Here is a 13,842-nt window from a genome sequence, read left to right on the forward strand (position 1 = left end):
CTTCAGATTGTCTTCAGACACCCTGTGCTACAACCTCTTCTGAGTATGAAACAACAATAAATCATGGATGTCACATTTCCCCCCACCCCCTAGAGGACAACCAACAGCTATAAGCAGAGCAGATAGGATGCAGGCATTAAATATTGCTGAGAAATGCAGAGTGAGTGAATGCCATTTGAATCCCTCCTATCATGAAACTAATGACTCATTACTCCAGTGACTCACAAGCGGTACGGGATCCACTTCTGGCCTTGTAAGAGGGTTGCTAGGATGCTGGCAATGCTTGTAGGTGCCAATGTGGCAGAAGGAGCAGTGGAGAAGAGACTGCCAAGCCAGGGTGGTAGAATCAACATTTGGGAAAGAAATCCCACAAGTGGATCTTTTTAATGAAATGTTTGGAAATCACTGCTTTAGTGGGCTGGAAGCCATTTAAAATTAAAGAAAAATGCCGTGAAAAGGTTTAAGAGGTTTCCTCTTGTGGTCTGATAAAAACATTAAACCTAATCTGCCAATGTTAAGCACTATTAAACAGTACCAGGTTACCAAATAGGCGGAGAGTAGGCACTGACCTCTGGGCCTCGTGCATTTTAGAGGCCCTGAAACAACGGATCAAAATAATATTGATTTGATCTGAAAGAAAATTACAATCAAGTTTTCTTAGTTCAATATTATCCCATTAGAGTGCATGCACAAGGGGAAGGACAGGATTTCGACTGCCTAGGGGCCTCCACAGGGTTTAATCTGGCACTGCTTTTAATTCCCATTTATTTCGATGGGAGTGGCTTAGGTTGCAGAACTTGACATACTTACTTGAGAGTAGGCCCCTGCTTCCAGACAGGAGTTTAATATGAAAACAGGTCATTGAGCTATTGCAAACAAGATTGTTGGCAACAGGTGGTATATATCAGATTTCCTCTAGAAAGGGTCTATGCAGATTAATTTGGAGTGAGGAGGATGTGGGCTAACATTTTGATGCCATCAATGTTATGTGAATGTGGCAATCAATCAATCAATCAATCAATCAATAATCCCACAATAAACATCCAACTGAAAGTACCCTCAGTTGGACCTACTTCTGAGTAGACAAACATTGGCATGAACTGTTAAATAGCTTCTGTTAAATGAGATGTAAATTTTAGCTGGAGCATACTTATTTTTATATTATTGATTTATTGGGAAGTATACATATGTGTTCATATAATTTTACCCAAAATGTTTTTATTAAAATGTCACAAAAATGACTTCAGCATGTTTTTAAAGAAAACAAAAGTCTGTTAAAATATTTTATTATATCTGTATTGGCCATGAAAAATATTTACTACTGATACTATCCCTTGTTTTTCTAAGCTAAACATCTTCCTTTGTTGAATAGGGTCCAATTGGCCATTGTGAGGCTACTGTTCTAGAATTGTGGCTATTTATTAACAGATCTTTCCTACAAAAATGTGAGAACTTTTCAGGGCTCCCCCCCTCCATCCAACGAATGGAAAGCAGAGCAGTTTAAAGGCTTTGTGTTTTAAGAATGGGGTGGTGTAAGGACTGAAAAGATAGGGAGTGTGAGATACATGGTTCAAATATTTTAAACTCAGACTATTATTGAGTTCATTCTTTTGACAGCATTCACCCTATTGATCTTTGGTAAATGATGCTGATGCTGTCTTCAAGATGGATTGGATTGGACAGAATAAACCCCTTTCTGTAGTTCATCTTTCACCTGAGGAATGGCTAAAGTCAGCTACTTTTAGCAGAATGGGCTGAGTCAGCAGCATAAGGAACTAGAGTTGGGATGAGTGAATGAGATAAAAGAACAGACATGAATATGAGCATAGGGAATTTGTGGTCCCAGCATACAGCTTCGGGGGGGGGGGGGGAGAAATACCAGCTAATGCCAGCACAGACACATATCCAAAGAGTTCTCACTAGATACAGACACTTGAATAATGGCAGGTTTTTGTAAGAAAGTGCAGGGGTCTAACTGGCCTGGGACCAGGGTCCCAAAATAACCCCCTCCCTCCACATAAGCCTACCCAGCCTCTACGCCCTTAGCCAGGGCTCAATTCTAGTCAACTGAGGTGCAGCAGGTGGCTGTGGAGGAAAGGGCATTGATGTGCTGGTGCATCAAACCTGATGACATTTTAATGCCACACAAGCACCCTCTTATTTTGCAATTCCTTTCAATTTGTCTCAGCTCTAAATTTATTTATTTATTTTCACCAAATGATTTGATCCTGCATATATCTTACAGTTAATAAGTACTTTCCCCACTATGCATTTAGGTGGGCATTATGAGCCTCCTGTGTTTGTATCTGGAACCTGAGCTGAGCTAACTTTGTCTGCACCTCTGTCTCCGATTCATAATTTGAGACTCCTGGTTATTTTGCTAAAGCCTGTGGCACTCTTGGGATTTCACGGATGACTTTGAAAAGAGCACTAAATGTTGCAAGGATTCTTTATTAAAGTGGGGATAGGGACACCTGTCCATAGAAGTCCACTTGACTGGAGACAAGTGCAAATGCAGTTTCTTTACATGGTATAAATAATAAATGGAACAGGATTGATATGTTTGGGATAAAACAGCTGTTTGAAGTTTAAGCACAACACAGTTTACAAGAGTTGTGCTAATGGGAATGTCACAAATTGTATTATTTGGTGCCATTATAGGTTCCATCCACAGGTGGTGGTTGGGATCTGCAATTTACCAAAAGATAGAAAAGGGGGCTTGAAGGGTTCCAGACTGCAGTAGGATGTGACAAGTGTGTTTTCTACTCCATTCCCTTTGCAACTTCTCATCATCTGATACATCCCACTCTCTTCCCCACCTCCTTGTGCTAACAGCTTGGGAGGTCAACAGTGGCAGGATATCAGTGAAGACTTGCTTCCTCTTTCTAATGTATGTCAAACACATGGTGACAATGCCCAAGGGAGTGAGGAAAGTAGGATGGCTCCTGACATTGTGCAATGCATTTTAACTGGCTAATACAATCAGTGATAATATAAATAGCATATCAAGTAGAAGCTGGAGATTCAAGCTACAAAGAGCAGGAAAATGAAAGCTGGCTTTTGAATGAGACCAAGTGTTGACACACAAAACTATAGTTCTAGTAAATCCTGCAGACAGCAGATGTAGGCTACTAAGCAGTTATACCTACAGATAATTACACCTAGTTGTAGTTTAAGGTGTTGCCCTTAGAGGAACATGTCATACCATGCTGTTAAGTCAGCTTGAGAACTTCTTTTCCTACTAATAAATGCAATAAATAATAAAAAACTGGAACAGAAGACTTTCAGTCTCTGTATAGAAACTGAGAATGTGGTGTGTGTGTGGCACATCTTCCCACAAGCAGTATTGAGTGCCAACCTGTTTAGGAAACCCATAGACATGCATTCTTTCTGGAAAGATGATTTTGCTTAGGAGTTGCATTTCCTTTTTATTTAGAGCTTTGGGCTTATGTGGGCAGACTGCTTTGGCCATTGTTCAGCACCGAGAAAAAATGTGCTTCTTGTGGAAAATGCAAAAGTGATTGTGCCACTTGTGAGTTTTCTGTTTTGAAGTGTAAAATGGAACATTCAGTAAAGAAAAGAGAAAAAGAAAACCCAATGTTACACTGTGTAGTAGTAGTAGTAATAATAATAATAATAATAATAATAATAATAATAATGTCTTTGACAATGACCCCGCTACAGCTCAGCAGCACAGAATAAGCCCCTACAGATTTAGATGAAAACAGCTACCAGGATGACTCCAGGGGTAAGACAAGGCATTATCAAAACTAGAGAATCCAACAGAAGGAAGAAAATGCTAAGAAATCAGAGCACTACATTTTAGGCTGATTCTCCAATTTACAATCAAGCAACACCAAAACCTTAAGGAAAGTTAAGATTCTCAAGATTAGGTTCAGTTGTTTTCTTGTGAAAGTTTCAAACACTCCAACCAAGACTATTCAGCCTTGACAAGAATAGCATATAGCATTTCCTGTCTTCTTTTTTTGTGCACCATCTTGAACACACATGGGAGAGTACCTACTGCTGAGTGAAAGGAGGCTTTAGTCCCATACAAATCCACATTAGGAGCTCAACCTCTCAATCAATCTAATTATTCAGCACTGCCCTGTAAATGGGGAAACATACCATCCTTAATACTATCTGACATAAAAAGGGTTCTGTTAATTAGGACCAATTCCTATGTTCACAGAGCAATGTAGGAATTGCCATATGGCTGGATTCCATGCTGCTTTGATAATGTTTCTTAGAGGGAAACCATACGAGATGAGCAACTGAAATAGTTCATTCCCACACCAAAGTCTTTAGCCAATTGTAGGACCATGCCCACAAAGTTTCTACTAATAGAGACTAATGGAAATCTCATAATCTCCTCCCAACTAACGGTCATCCTTATCAATTAAATGACAACAATGAGAAAACTGGAAAGGAAATTAATGGGATGGCTTCCTGCATTGGCTATGACTTGCAATAATCAGTAGAAGAAGCATACATTACATCCGATACACAAGTAAAACACATTTTCTCATCATTTTCTTATTTTACATGATTTCTCGGCAAACATACTTACAAAAACTGTATGTAATCATTAATGAAGTCCACACTCCTCACAACAACTAAGCATATACAATAGGCCCACCCCACCCCCTGCTCCCACAGTCATCACAACCTTGATTACTCCAGTCTAGTTATTCATGCCACCTCACATCAAGCAAACCTTTGCTTGAAACAGCAAGTCCATTTGTCTCAATTTCAAACAGTCAAGGACATGCTTCTATACTATATGTAGTAAGGTCAAACATCCTGAGAGTGTTCTTTCCTGGCACAAACCTTGTGCGAGCCTGGGGAAGAAGGAGTTAGTTCAAGTGAGGAGACGCAAGGAGAGGCGGTACAGGAAGCGCGCTCATTGCTAGATGGGAAGGGGGGTGAATTTAAGGGCCAGTCCTATTCCCATAGGTCTGGCCCCCTTCCCTTGTTAGTTAGTTGTTAGGTACATGCCAGTTGAAAATGAAAGTTAGTGCCCAGGCTCAGGCATGCTAAGAAAGGAGCCAGTTGTGTCCTTGGGGAAGAGCATGGCAGGGCAGAGCGCGATTCCCACCTTGCGTTCCACTGGAGACGGGTGGAGGGAGGAGTCAACTGCTCTACTTCCCCGTCCTCCCTGCTGGATGGACTGGTTCAGCTCAAAAGCCTGAGGAGAGGAGGAGCAGAGAGTTAGCGCTGGCAGGGTGACCTGCCAGAGAAGCAGGAATGGCAGGGTATGGCCAGAGAATGCAGCATGCAGAAGTCTTTTGTCTCTCTCAAATATACACACATACTTCTACGGAGATCAAAATCCCCTCGTCAAATATTTATGACCTGTATTTAGTCTGAATGTGTATCTGCTTGTTGGGTTTGACTTTATGTACAACTATGCATTCGCTCCCAAAAACATATTGCCTCTGCTGCTAAAATTAGTGGGATGGGGTTGGGGTTGGTAAGGCAGAAATCAATTTGGGGGCTAGATAAGACCCTAAAATGAGGTTTAGCTACTCCTGCTAAACAAGATACTGTAAGAAGAGCATTTACTAAAGTGGTTTTCAATTAGTTTTCCTATTTTTAAGTTGTTGTCAGAAAATAAAATAAATGTGGAAAATATATTCACACCTATGCAAGCAGATTCTCCTTGTATTATTTTAAAGATTTGATGCTAACACTAGACAGTTTAAGCAAATATAATATAAGGAACACACAATGTTAGAGGTGTTGTAACAATAAGGCTGATTTCACACATCTTTTGTGTGCGCCCCCCAAGGCATACTGGGTGGAAATGACTATGATAAACAATTCCATTAAAACCAGAGGTTATTTTACTTGTCTGTATTGAAAGATTCCGTAAACAAGTGCAATTATTAGCTAACTGGGAACATGTTAATGACAGCCAAAAATCTGGTTACCAGTAAATAAAAATCAGATAAGATTCCATAAATTTGGAAATGGTTCAGTAAAATATGGCATACTTCCAAGTTAGAGAACCCGTTAAAAGTCTGACAAATTTTATGTGACATGGAGGGTCTTGCATGACATAATGGTTATCACAAATTAAGGCTACAATTCTATACATTTACTCCCATACTTAGGAGAAAGTCTCATTCTGCACAGTGGGGGATTACTAGGATTAGGCTTTATGTATTTAATGTGATTTAAATAATGCTTAATCATCAAAAACCTCTAAGTGGTTTCCATAATATATATATTACAATACATTTAAGTAATAACACAGTATGCTTCTTGTGACCTAGTTACAAATTACTTTTTATATGATCCCAACACCTCATCTCTTCCTACCCTATTATTATTAGTTTTTAGGAAACACTATGTCTACATGTTTTATTTTGGTATTTTCACTGTCCCCATTACCTTTTTCAAAACCTGGAGCTCCATCTCCTTGTCAGAATGTGTGTGTGTGTGTGTGTGTGTGTGTGTGTGTAAAGCCCTGTTATGCAAAGTGGAATTCCTTGTGCAGGACTTCTGCTGATGGGGCTGGTAAGAGCCTAACTTACCTTTCAGAATTGTTGGGATGATAAATGAGAGCCACGTAAAGGTGGGGGTGGGGGGTGGGGATTCATGTATGCAGCCTTTGGCTCCCTTTGATGAGAAGTGGGATATGAATGGGCTGAACAAACATACAATCATAAGACAGTTGAGAAGATTCCACATCTCATTACCCAAGACTCGAATCTCAATCCCTTATTGCTTGTTGAATGTTGCCAGAGGCTGCTTTCCTAGCATGGTCTAAGAGCAAGCCCATATGCTTCTCCAGCACTGATCTGGCTGCAGTCCCAGCCATATGCTCCTTCAGTACCTCACCTGTGCTTTACGGCCTCGATTGACAAAGGTGCAGACAGGATTGTATGCTCCAGTGCCACAAACATACAAGTGGGTTCGATTCCAAGGCTGGATAAGGCGGATGAAATTCCCACACTCGCCCTGGAAAACAAAGAGAGATGGCAAGTTATTCTCAGCCTCCTATGAAATTGTGTCTACTTTAAGGAGATTAGTCAGTCTATGGTAAATGGAGCAATTCCATCCTCTGTTCAGCATGGCCTAAGCAGTGATTTACACATATTTTGAAGCAATCAGGTAATTGCTTCAGCATTAAATGAAAGCTCCCTGAACACCCAGTAAGTCACAAAATCAGACCACATTGAATGGTCTGTGTATCAAATGGTCCTCTTCAACAACATTTGCTTCCAGTTAAAATTGAGGCAAGCTAGGTCTGGCGCACTTTGAAAATCCACAAATAAACCTTTTGGATCCACCCCTCTAACACCTTTTCCAGCAATGAGTTTTGGATGCACTTCAGAGACAATTTTCCTGCACTCCTTTTAAGTCATGTTCCTGCTGGAAGAGTTTTGAACTAAACCCCCTTCCGGAGCAAACATTCCTTGCTCACATCTTACACTGCAACATCTGTAGCTGAAGCAGATTATAAACGGTGCCGCTCAGAACTCCCAACTCACAGCCAACTTTTCTGAAAACTGAGAAAAGAATAACTGTAAGATTGCAATAATATATCTTGGTGTCAGGGTGGCAAATCCTGGACTCCCAACCCATTCCTGCTTGTTTTCAAAAGCCAGGAAATAGTGCCCCGAATAACCAAAGCATAACCAACTAAGCAGAAGGGGAATCTCTGGACTTATCTATGCCAGGAAAGAAAATATATTAGGGTCAGCCTTTAGATCCCCACTCATTAAGAGGTACTAAGAACTGATTGGCTACAGAAGGGTGGACTGAAAATCTAACAGGTAAATGATAGCAGTGAGGCCCAGAGGGCAAGAAGAGCAATTCCCATAATGTGTTGTATGCAAGGCCTGTGTTGTAATGCAGGCCTGTGTTGTATGCAAGGCCTGAGTTCATTTACTGACTGGATTCTAGACCAGACATGCAGTTCCATGCAGTGTGTCTGAGTCCAGTTTCCTTCTCTCATCTCATGTTTCCTCTTTGCCTCAAACCTCCAGTTAGGCAAATCAAAACAGTACTGGGCTGGGGCCATGATAACAGAGTTCAGTAGGATGGGAAAAATGCAAGCAAACAGTTTCCTTTACTAAGCCAGCTTAGCTGCTCTAAGACTGAGCCCCAGACAGTAGCAGCAGAGAAATCCCAAGAGGACAGAGTTCAAGGTCAGCTGGCCAAAGGCTGGCTGTGCCTTGTAGGAAACAGCTTGGTAACCCTTTGACCTCTTGCTTCCTCCTACTGAAATTTAGTACACATTACTGCTGATAGACTTAACTGGGGTTGGGCAAAAACCCCAGTTCCTTTAAAGTACTGCTGACAATGCATCTTCACTTTCATGTGCCATACATCAATATTCCATAAACCCCTAGAAGTGTTAGCAGCCCTTGCCTTTAGAAAGCTTGCACAAGACGCAAGAGTTGGCTAACTTGGCCATAATTATATCCTCTTGTAACAGAGGTTGGGAAGTGCAAGTTTACAGCTGCACTCAATTCCCGTGCTAAGCAGAACCCTGTGACCAAAAGATGACTTCATCACCAACTGCACTGCACTTTAGCTTCCAGAAACCAGCAAAGTTTTGCAATGGTGATGTAATTTTCTTCAAAATCTTTCTATTTAATTCCGTCTTTGCTATCTTAGCTTTTCCAACTACAAACAGAGCACTGTCACTTCATCACATACTAAAACTTGTGTTGTATTTTAGGGTTTCTGAAACACCAACACAAATGTTTCTGCTCAAATGCTGGAAACATTTGTACAGGTACTCAAGGAATTATGACCATGGCTTTAGCTTGTGTACATGAATGTGCAGCACAAGGAACCAGGGTTTTTGTGACTCAGGAATAAACAGGAAGTGAGGAGGGCAGTCATAGGCAATAGGGCATCATCATTTGCTCATATTGCATATCTCTGAGGTGGTGTGAGCAATACAAATTGCCACTGCTTGGTGGCTTTCAGTCTTAAAGATCTTGGGAGGGAGGAAGCTTCAGAAGGACAGCTTTCATCATCCTACCACGTTACTAGCATTCCTTCGCCTCCACTCTTTTTCCACATCCTCTATAAACCTGAAGATCATACCAGAAGTACTTACATTACTGTTCTTCCCTGAAAGAACGCACTCTTCTATCCTTTGTTGAGATGCAGGCCAGTGGATCTGCCAAAACAATACAAAACCTTCAGCCTTTTAATTATAATTCTCCACAGAAGCATGCTAAAAGAAATATTAAAAAGGGGTGGATGTATCTATTCCACTCCTAAATCTAATCCCAAACCATAAAGTTTTCTGGGAAGGTGGATTTTAATTTAAAGCACTGGTCACTAAGGACCTTTCAAAATTATCAATTTGTATGGCATCAAGCGTTCACTTGTCAGGTTCATGTGTGTTTTCTAAAGGTAACACTTTGGGTTAAGGGAGTATCACATTTCCCACAATATTTGTGGGAAACTAATTCACCCACCCTTTGATGCGACAAAAGTGCATCAATTTTGTTACAAGATGCTGCGTGGAAGTGTCACAGACACCTAGTGGATTGTTGCTTTGTAGCAACAACAGTGATAGTGACTTCTTTTGCACCTTCATCATCTTGTTACTTTTAAGAAGATTAATTTTAATCTTTTTATAAATTAAAACTTTATAAAAATGCTCTTTAGAAATTAAGCTCTCACTCTCAGGAATGTTCATGTAGCCCTGCAACCCACTGCTCATGCTGACGACGTCTCTGCCTTTTATTAATTTGTTGCTAAAGAGAATTATTTGAAGAGTGTTGTGTGCTTTCCCCTCTCCAGGACTGAACTGTATTTCTCCCATGAGATGAAAACAGAAGTGGCCATGATTCTCCCCAACAAGGCTATCCCACTGCAGCATGGCTGCATATCACACTTTTGCCTTTCCGCTGTGCCTTGCGTAAATAGTGTTGCATAGCATGGTGTTATAAGTTGCTTGGAGGCCTTTGGGTAGCAAGCAACTAAAATGTCTAATGAAGAATATTTATTCTGTAAACTAACAGTTCTGTAAGAACTTTTAACTATTTTGTGAGACCAAAATATAGTCAGGGTACACTTTGACTAATCACCTGGATCAGCCCTAAAAAGAAATAGCAAGAGCATTTAATGTCTTCCATGAGAATCAGTGATGGGTCTGTCTTCCCTGTTTCTAGCTCTGGAGGGCAATGTGGGGGGTAGGCAGAGAAAAGACAACCGGGGTGCCATCCCCACTTGCTTCACTGACTGCCTTTCTGCTGTTCCTTGCATTTGATTTAGAGTGGGGGAGGCGGTGGCAAAGGGGATACTTTCCCCACTTGCCTTGAGACTTGTATTGTTGTTTTTCTTGCTCTGAAGGGTGTATTTATTTTCATTTTCAAAATAATATTCCCTAGGCAGCTCAAGGTGGCACACATAGTTCTACCCTTCATCATTATATCCTCACAGCAATCCTGTGAGGTAGGGTTAGTCTGAGTGACTGGCGCAGTTGATGTTTTGATATGTAGGAATATTCCCAGTATTCCCAATGTTGTGTCAAGCCACTCCCCCTGGCAGCAGCCATTTTATGACTGGTACCCATAGCACTCTCTCAAAATTAGAAATGCGCCCCTGAACCCACTCTACTAATCCATACTCGTCACACTGAAATAGCTGGTCATTTTGCAGCCCTCCACCCCACAAAGCCTCCCAGATGTTCCTTGTCTGCTCCTGGTACAAAATGAGAAATACCCTTACAATCAGGGGCTCCCGGTTGATATCGTGAAGATCCAGGGAGAGGATGTAGTCTTTGCTCCCCACATACATGCGGTCGTGATCTTCATCTTTCAGTAGAATACGATAATCGGTTGAGTTGAGCAGGAAATTGAAGAAATGGGCAGTGCTGGTGGCTTTGAGCTCTGGCGGGAGGAAAAATACCAGGAAAGAGTTATATTATATGGCTCCTCCTGTGTTTCCTGGTGCAACATATACATCTCTATAAGTAACATGCATGATTTGGACCTAACCAACAGGTTCCCCAAACAATGGAGCACATTTAGTTCTTAGATGCAATTAAATACTTGCATGCAATCCATGTCAATAAATTACACACCTGGCAACTATCCTATTCCTTAATACAGTTTGGTTCATCAGACTACATCAGCTCAATCCTATGCATTTAGATGTGGCTGAACCCATTGAAAACCAATTGAGTTTAGGTGCACTCATATTGGAATATAGGATCCATTTCTGAGGCCTGTAGTACATCAGCCTAACACTGATTGTGCCAAAGAATTAGCAAAGGTCTGAATGTAATCTGGAAGCTGCAACCACAACGCATAACAAGAACCCATCAAGCAGGAAATATGTATGTACTTAATTACAGAAGCTCTGGACCTTCGTAAGATTCTACAAAGCTGTGAATTGCAACTCCAGGAGCCCAGCTCTTTAATGTTAGCCATTTGTACTCTCAGAGTCTGACATTCTCATGTGTGAACTGTTGTGTACACATCACTCTGTCATGGGGCACTAATTATTTCAGGCAGTGCTTTTTTTCTTAAAAAAATGTTTAGGGGGTACTCTCATTTTCCTACTCATATTGAAATACTGACCCTCAATGAGGCCAAACTTAGATTCACAAAATGTTTAGGGGTATGTATACCCCTGCGTACTCCCAAGAAAAAAGCACTGATTCCAGGTGCCAAAAGAACTGGCAGGTAGAAAGGAAACTATGTGAAATCGCCCCCCCCCCCGGCGCGCCCTGGACAGGTTAACAAATGGCAATGACTAACATACAAGACTTCAATCTTGAGTCCACTTTCCCCACAGTTTTGCTCACTGAATGTTTCTCACCTGATGACTAGACTGAAAAGCAGAAGGGTTTAGGAAAAGGCCTAGTCTGGATTTATCAATTCGAGTCACACAGTGCACAGGTTTTTGCCCAATCTTAGGCGATGTATTAAGACATTTTGTTCCAGCCAATACAGGCCACCCTTGGCCAATTTTGCTCATAAACTGTGAAAGGGGAATTTCGTTTCACAGCAAGTGAGTTTACAGGTAAGGCGGCAGGATGGGGTTTCCATTATTTGTGCTCTAGTGCTCTTCTCACTATTTTGTTCTGCATCCAAGGGTGCCATCCAAGCTGCAGTACTAGCCTGTCTAAGCATTGTCAACTGGTCCCAAGGGCTAGTCCTGATCCACAAAACCCATAAATCCCTGAAGCTCAAGAGGCTGGCCCTTAGTCTGAGCAACTTGCTGCCTGGGATCTGAAATTCTGCCTGTCCTTGATTAAGCATTTGCCTTCAGCCTCTCTGATACTAACTAACCTGCTCTGGAACTCAACCCTTGCCTCTTCTGGACTAATAGCCATCCTCCATCCCAATAGCCTAGTGTTTGAGCCTGAAATCTTGGAAATGCAACAGTCTATAATAAACCTTTTGGTGAACAGAGACGGGAACACAAAGCATTCACCTGTAGCCAAGCAATCTTTAACCTACGTAACAGGAACTCCCACTTGACTACACCAAACAGTAAGCTTTCCTACTGATCAGGAGACTGGGCAGAGATTTGGGAATAATGGGTTCTGTTCTGATGTTTTGTGTATTACTTTCCTTCTCCATATCTTAATTCTGTCTGAGATGCTTTAGGGGAAAAGTGGTCTCTCTAAATCACACTGATCCTTTATATAGTAGTACAGCAATATTATCAACAACTGTCATTGCCCCATGCCTTGTTTGTTTTTCTGTTAATGTATTTACAAAACATTTGTTTTGAAACTAATAGGTTTTTTAAATTAAAAAAGAAAGTAGTATCTCTGTCCATGCACAGAACCCACAAGATATTCACCAATAAGCACTCTTCGGGTAATACTGCGTATATCTTAAATCTGCAGTGTCCAAGAATTAGCCAGGCGGCACCTGACCTGCATATGGCACTGATCTCACACCTTCACTTTCAGCTGACATTCCGCCATGCCTTGGGGGGGGGGGGAGGCTCTCTTTCAACCAAAGCCAAAGTTCAGATGCAAGCAGATTGATCATTAACAACAATTGTTACAGTATAACTGCACTGAGTTCCAACTGATGGGTGTAAGGGCAGACTGATCAACACAGTATGGGGATAAACAAATTAATTCCATCTGAAAAGGCCCTTTCCTGAAATAAATAATCCAAAAAGTTGGCCTCCCTCCCAGCAGAGACGTGGGAGCAGCTTCACATGCAAAGTGACTTGAATTTTTTATCTAGCCTATACATACAGGGTGAGTCTTTTAAAAGAGGCCCCGTGGAACATGTGTATTCTGTATCCACGGAGCCTCTTTTAAAGGACTCACCTTGTACAACGGGTCATTATAATTTTCCTGTTTTCTTTGATATTGCATAAATTTACTACTAATAATAATAGTAATAAAAAATTAAATACATTATTCGTGGTAACAATTTTTCTAAGCCACTGATGCGTCAATGACATTGCAAGGCCTAGGTTCCACCAAATCCTTAGACCCAGGTCCAACACATTACACACTAGACCACATGCCCTTTTGCTTGTGCAGGAGTGATGCCACTAGAGTGGCCACTTGCATGTTGCCAAAAAAGAGGAAATGCTTTATCTAAAAAGAGGGCAGAAAGGACACAGATTTGCAAGGGGAAATGTGTATGCTAATTTATATGTATCTATGCAATTTTACAAACAACCACTCTAATTTAAACAGACCGTGACCATGTGATCTTTGTGCCTGCTCAGTAGGCTATGCAGAGACATAAATGTGGCTGGGGTTACTAATTTTTTACTTTAAAACTGGACTTGGACCACAACAGGCTCTAATATAGAACACATGTCCACCATCCTAGTATTTTCACTGGGAGGAGGGCATGCAGTAGGGCTGGAATCATTTCT

General features: G+C 41.3%; 1 protein-coding gene across 7 annotated transcripts in view; it reads right to left on the minus strand.

The window, feature by feature from the left end:
* The window catches only part of SEMA3F (semaphorin 3F), a 123,428-nt gene that overhangs the window by 28,059 nt on the left and 81,527 nt on the right, over window positions 1-13,842 (minus strand). For 6 of the 7 annotated variants that reach the window (XM_083429394.1, XM_083429396.1, XM_083429397.1 and 3 more), the window contains exons 3-6: window positions 10,708-10,868; window positions 9,083-9,145; window positions 6,847-6,966; window positions 5,099-5,188 (exon numbers count right to left, since the gene is read on the minus strand). In XM_083429394.1, coding sequence (XP_083285520.1) covers window positions 5,099-5,188; window positions 6,847-6,966; window positions 9,083-9,145; window positions 10,708-10,868 — 434 coding nt within the window. The remainder of the gene's footprint in view (window positions 1-5,098; window positions 5,189-6,846; window positions 6,967-9,082; window positions 9,146-10,707; window positions 10,869-13,842) is intronic. The other variant, XM_083429400.1, reaches the window with a different exon arrangement.

This window comes from Podarcis tiliguerta (genome assembly GCF_965153285.1).
Source record: "Podarcis tiliguerta genome assembly, chromosome: 2".
NCBI lineage: Eukaryota > Metazoa > Chordata > Lepidosauria > Squamata > Lacertidae > Podarcis > Podarcis tiliguerta.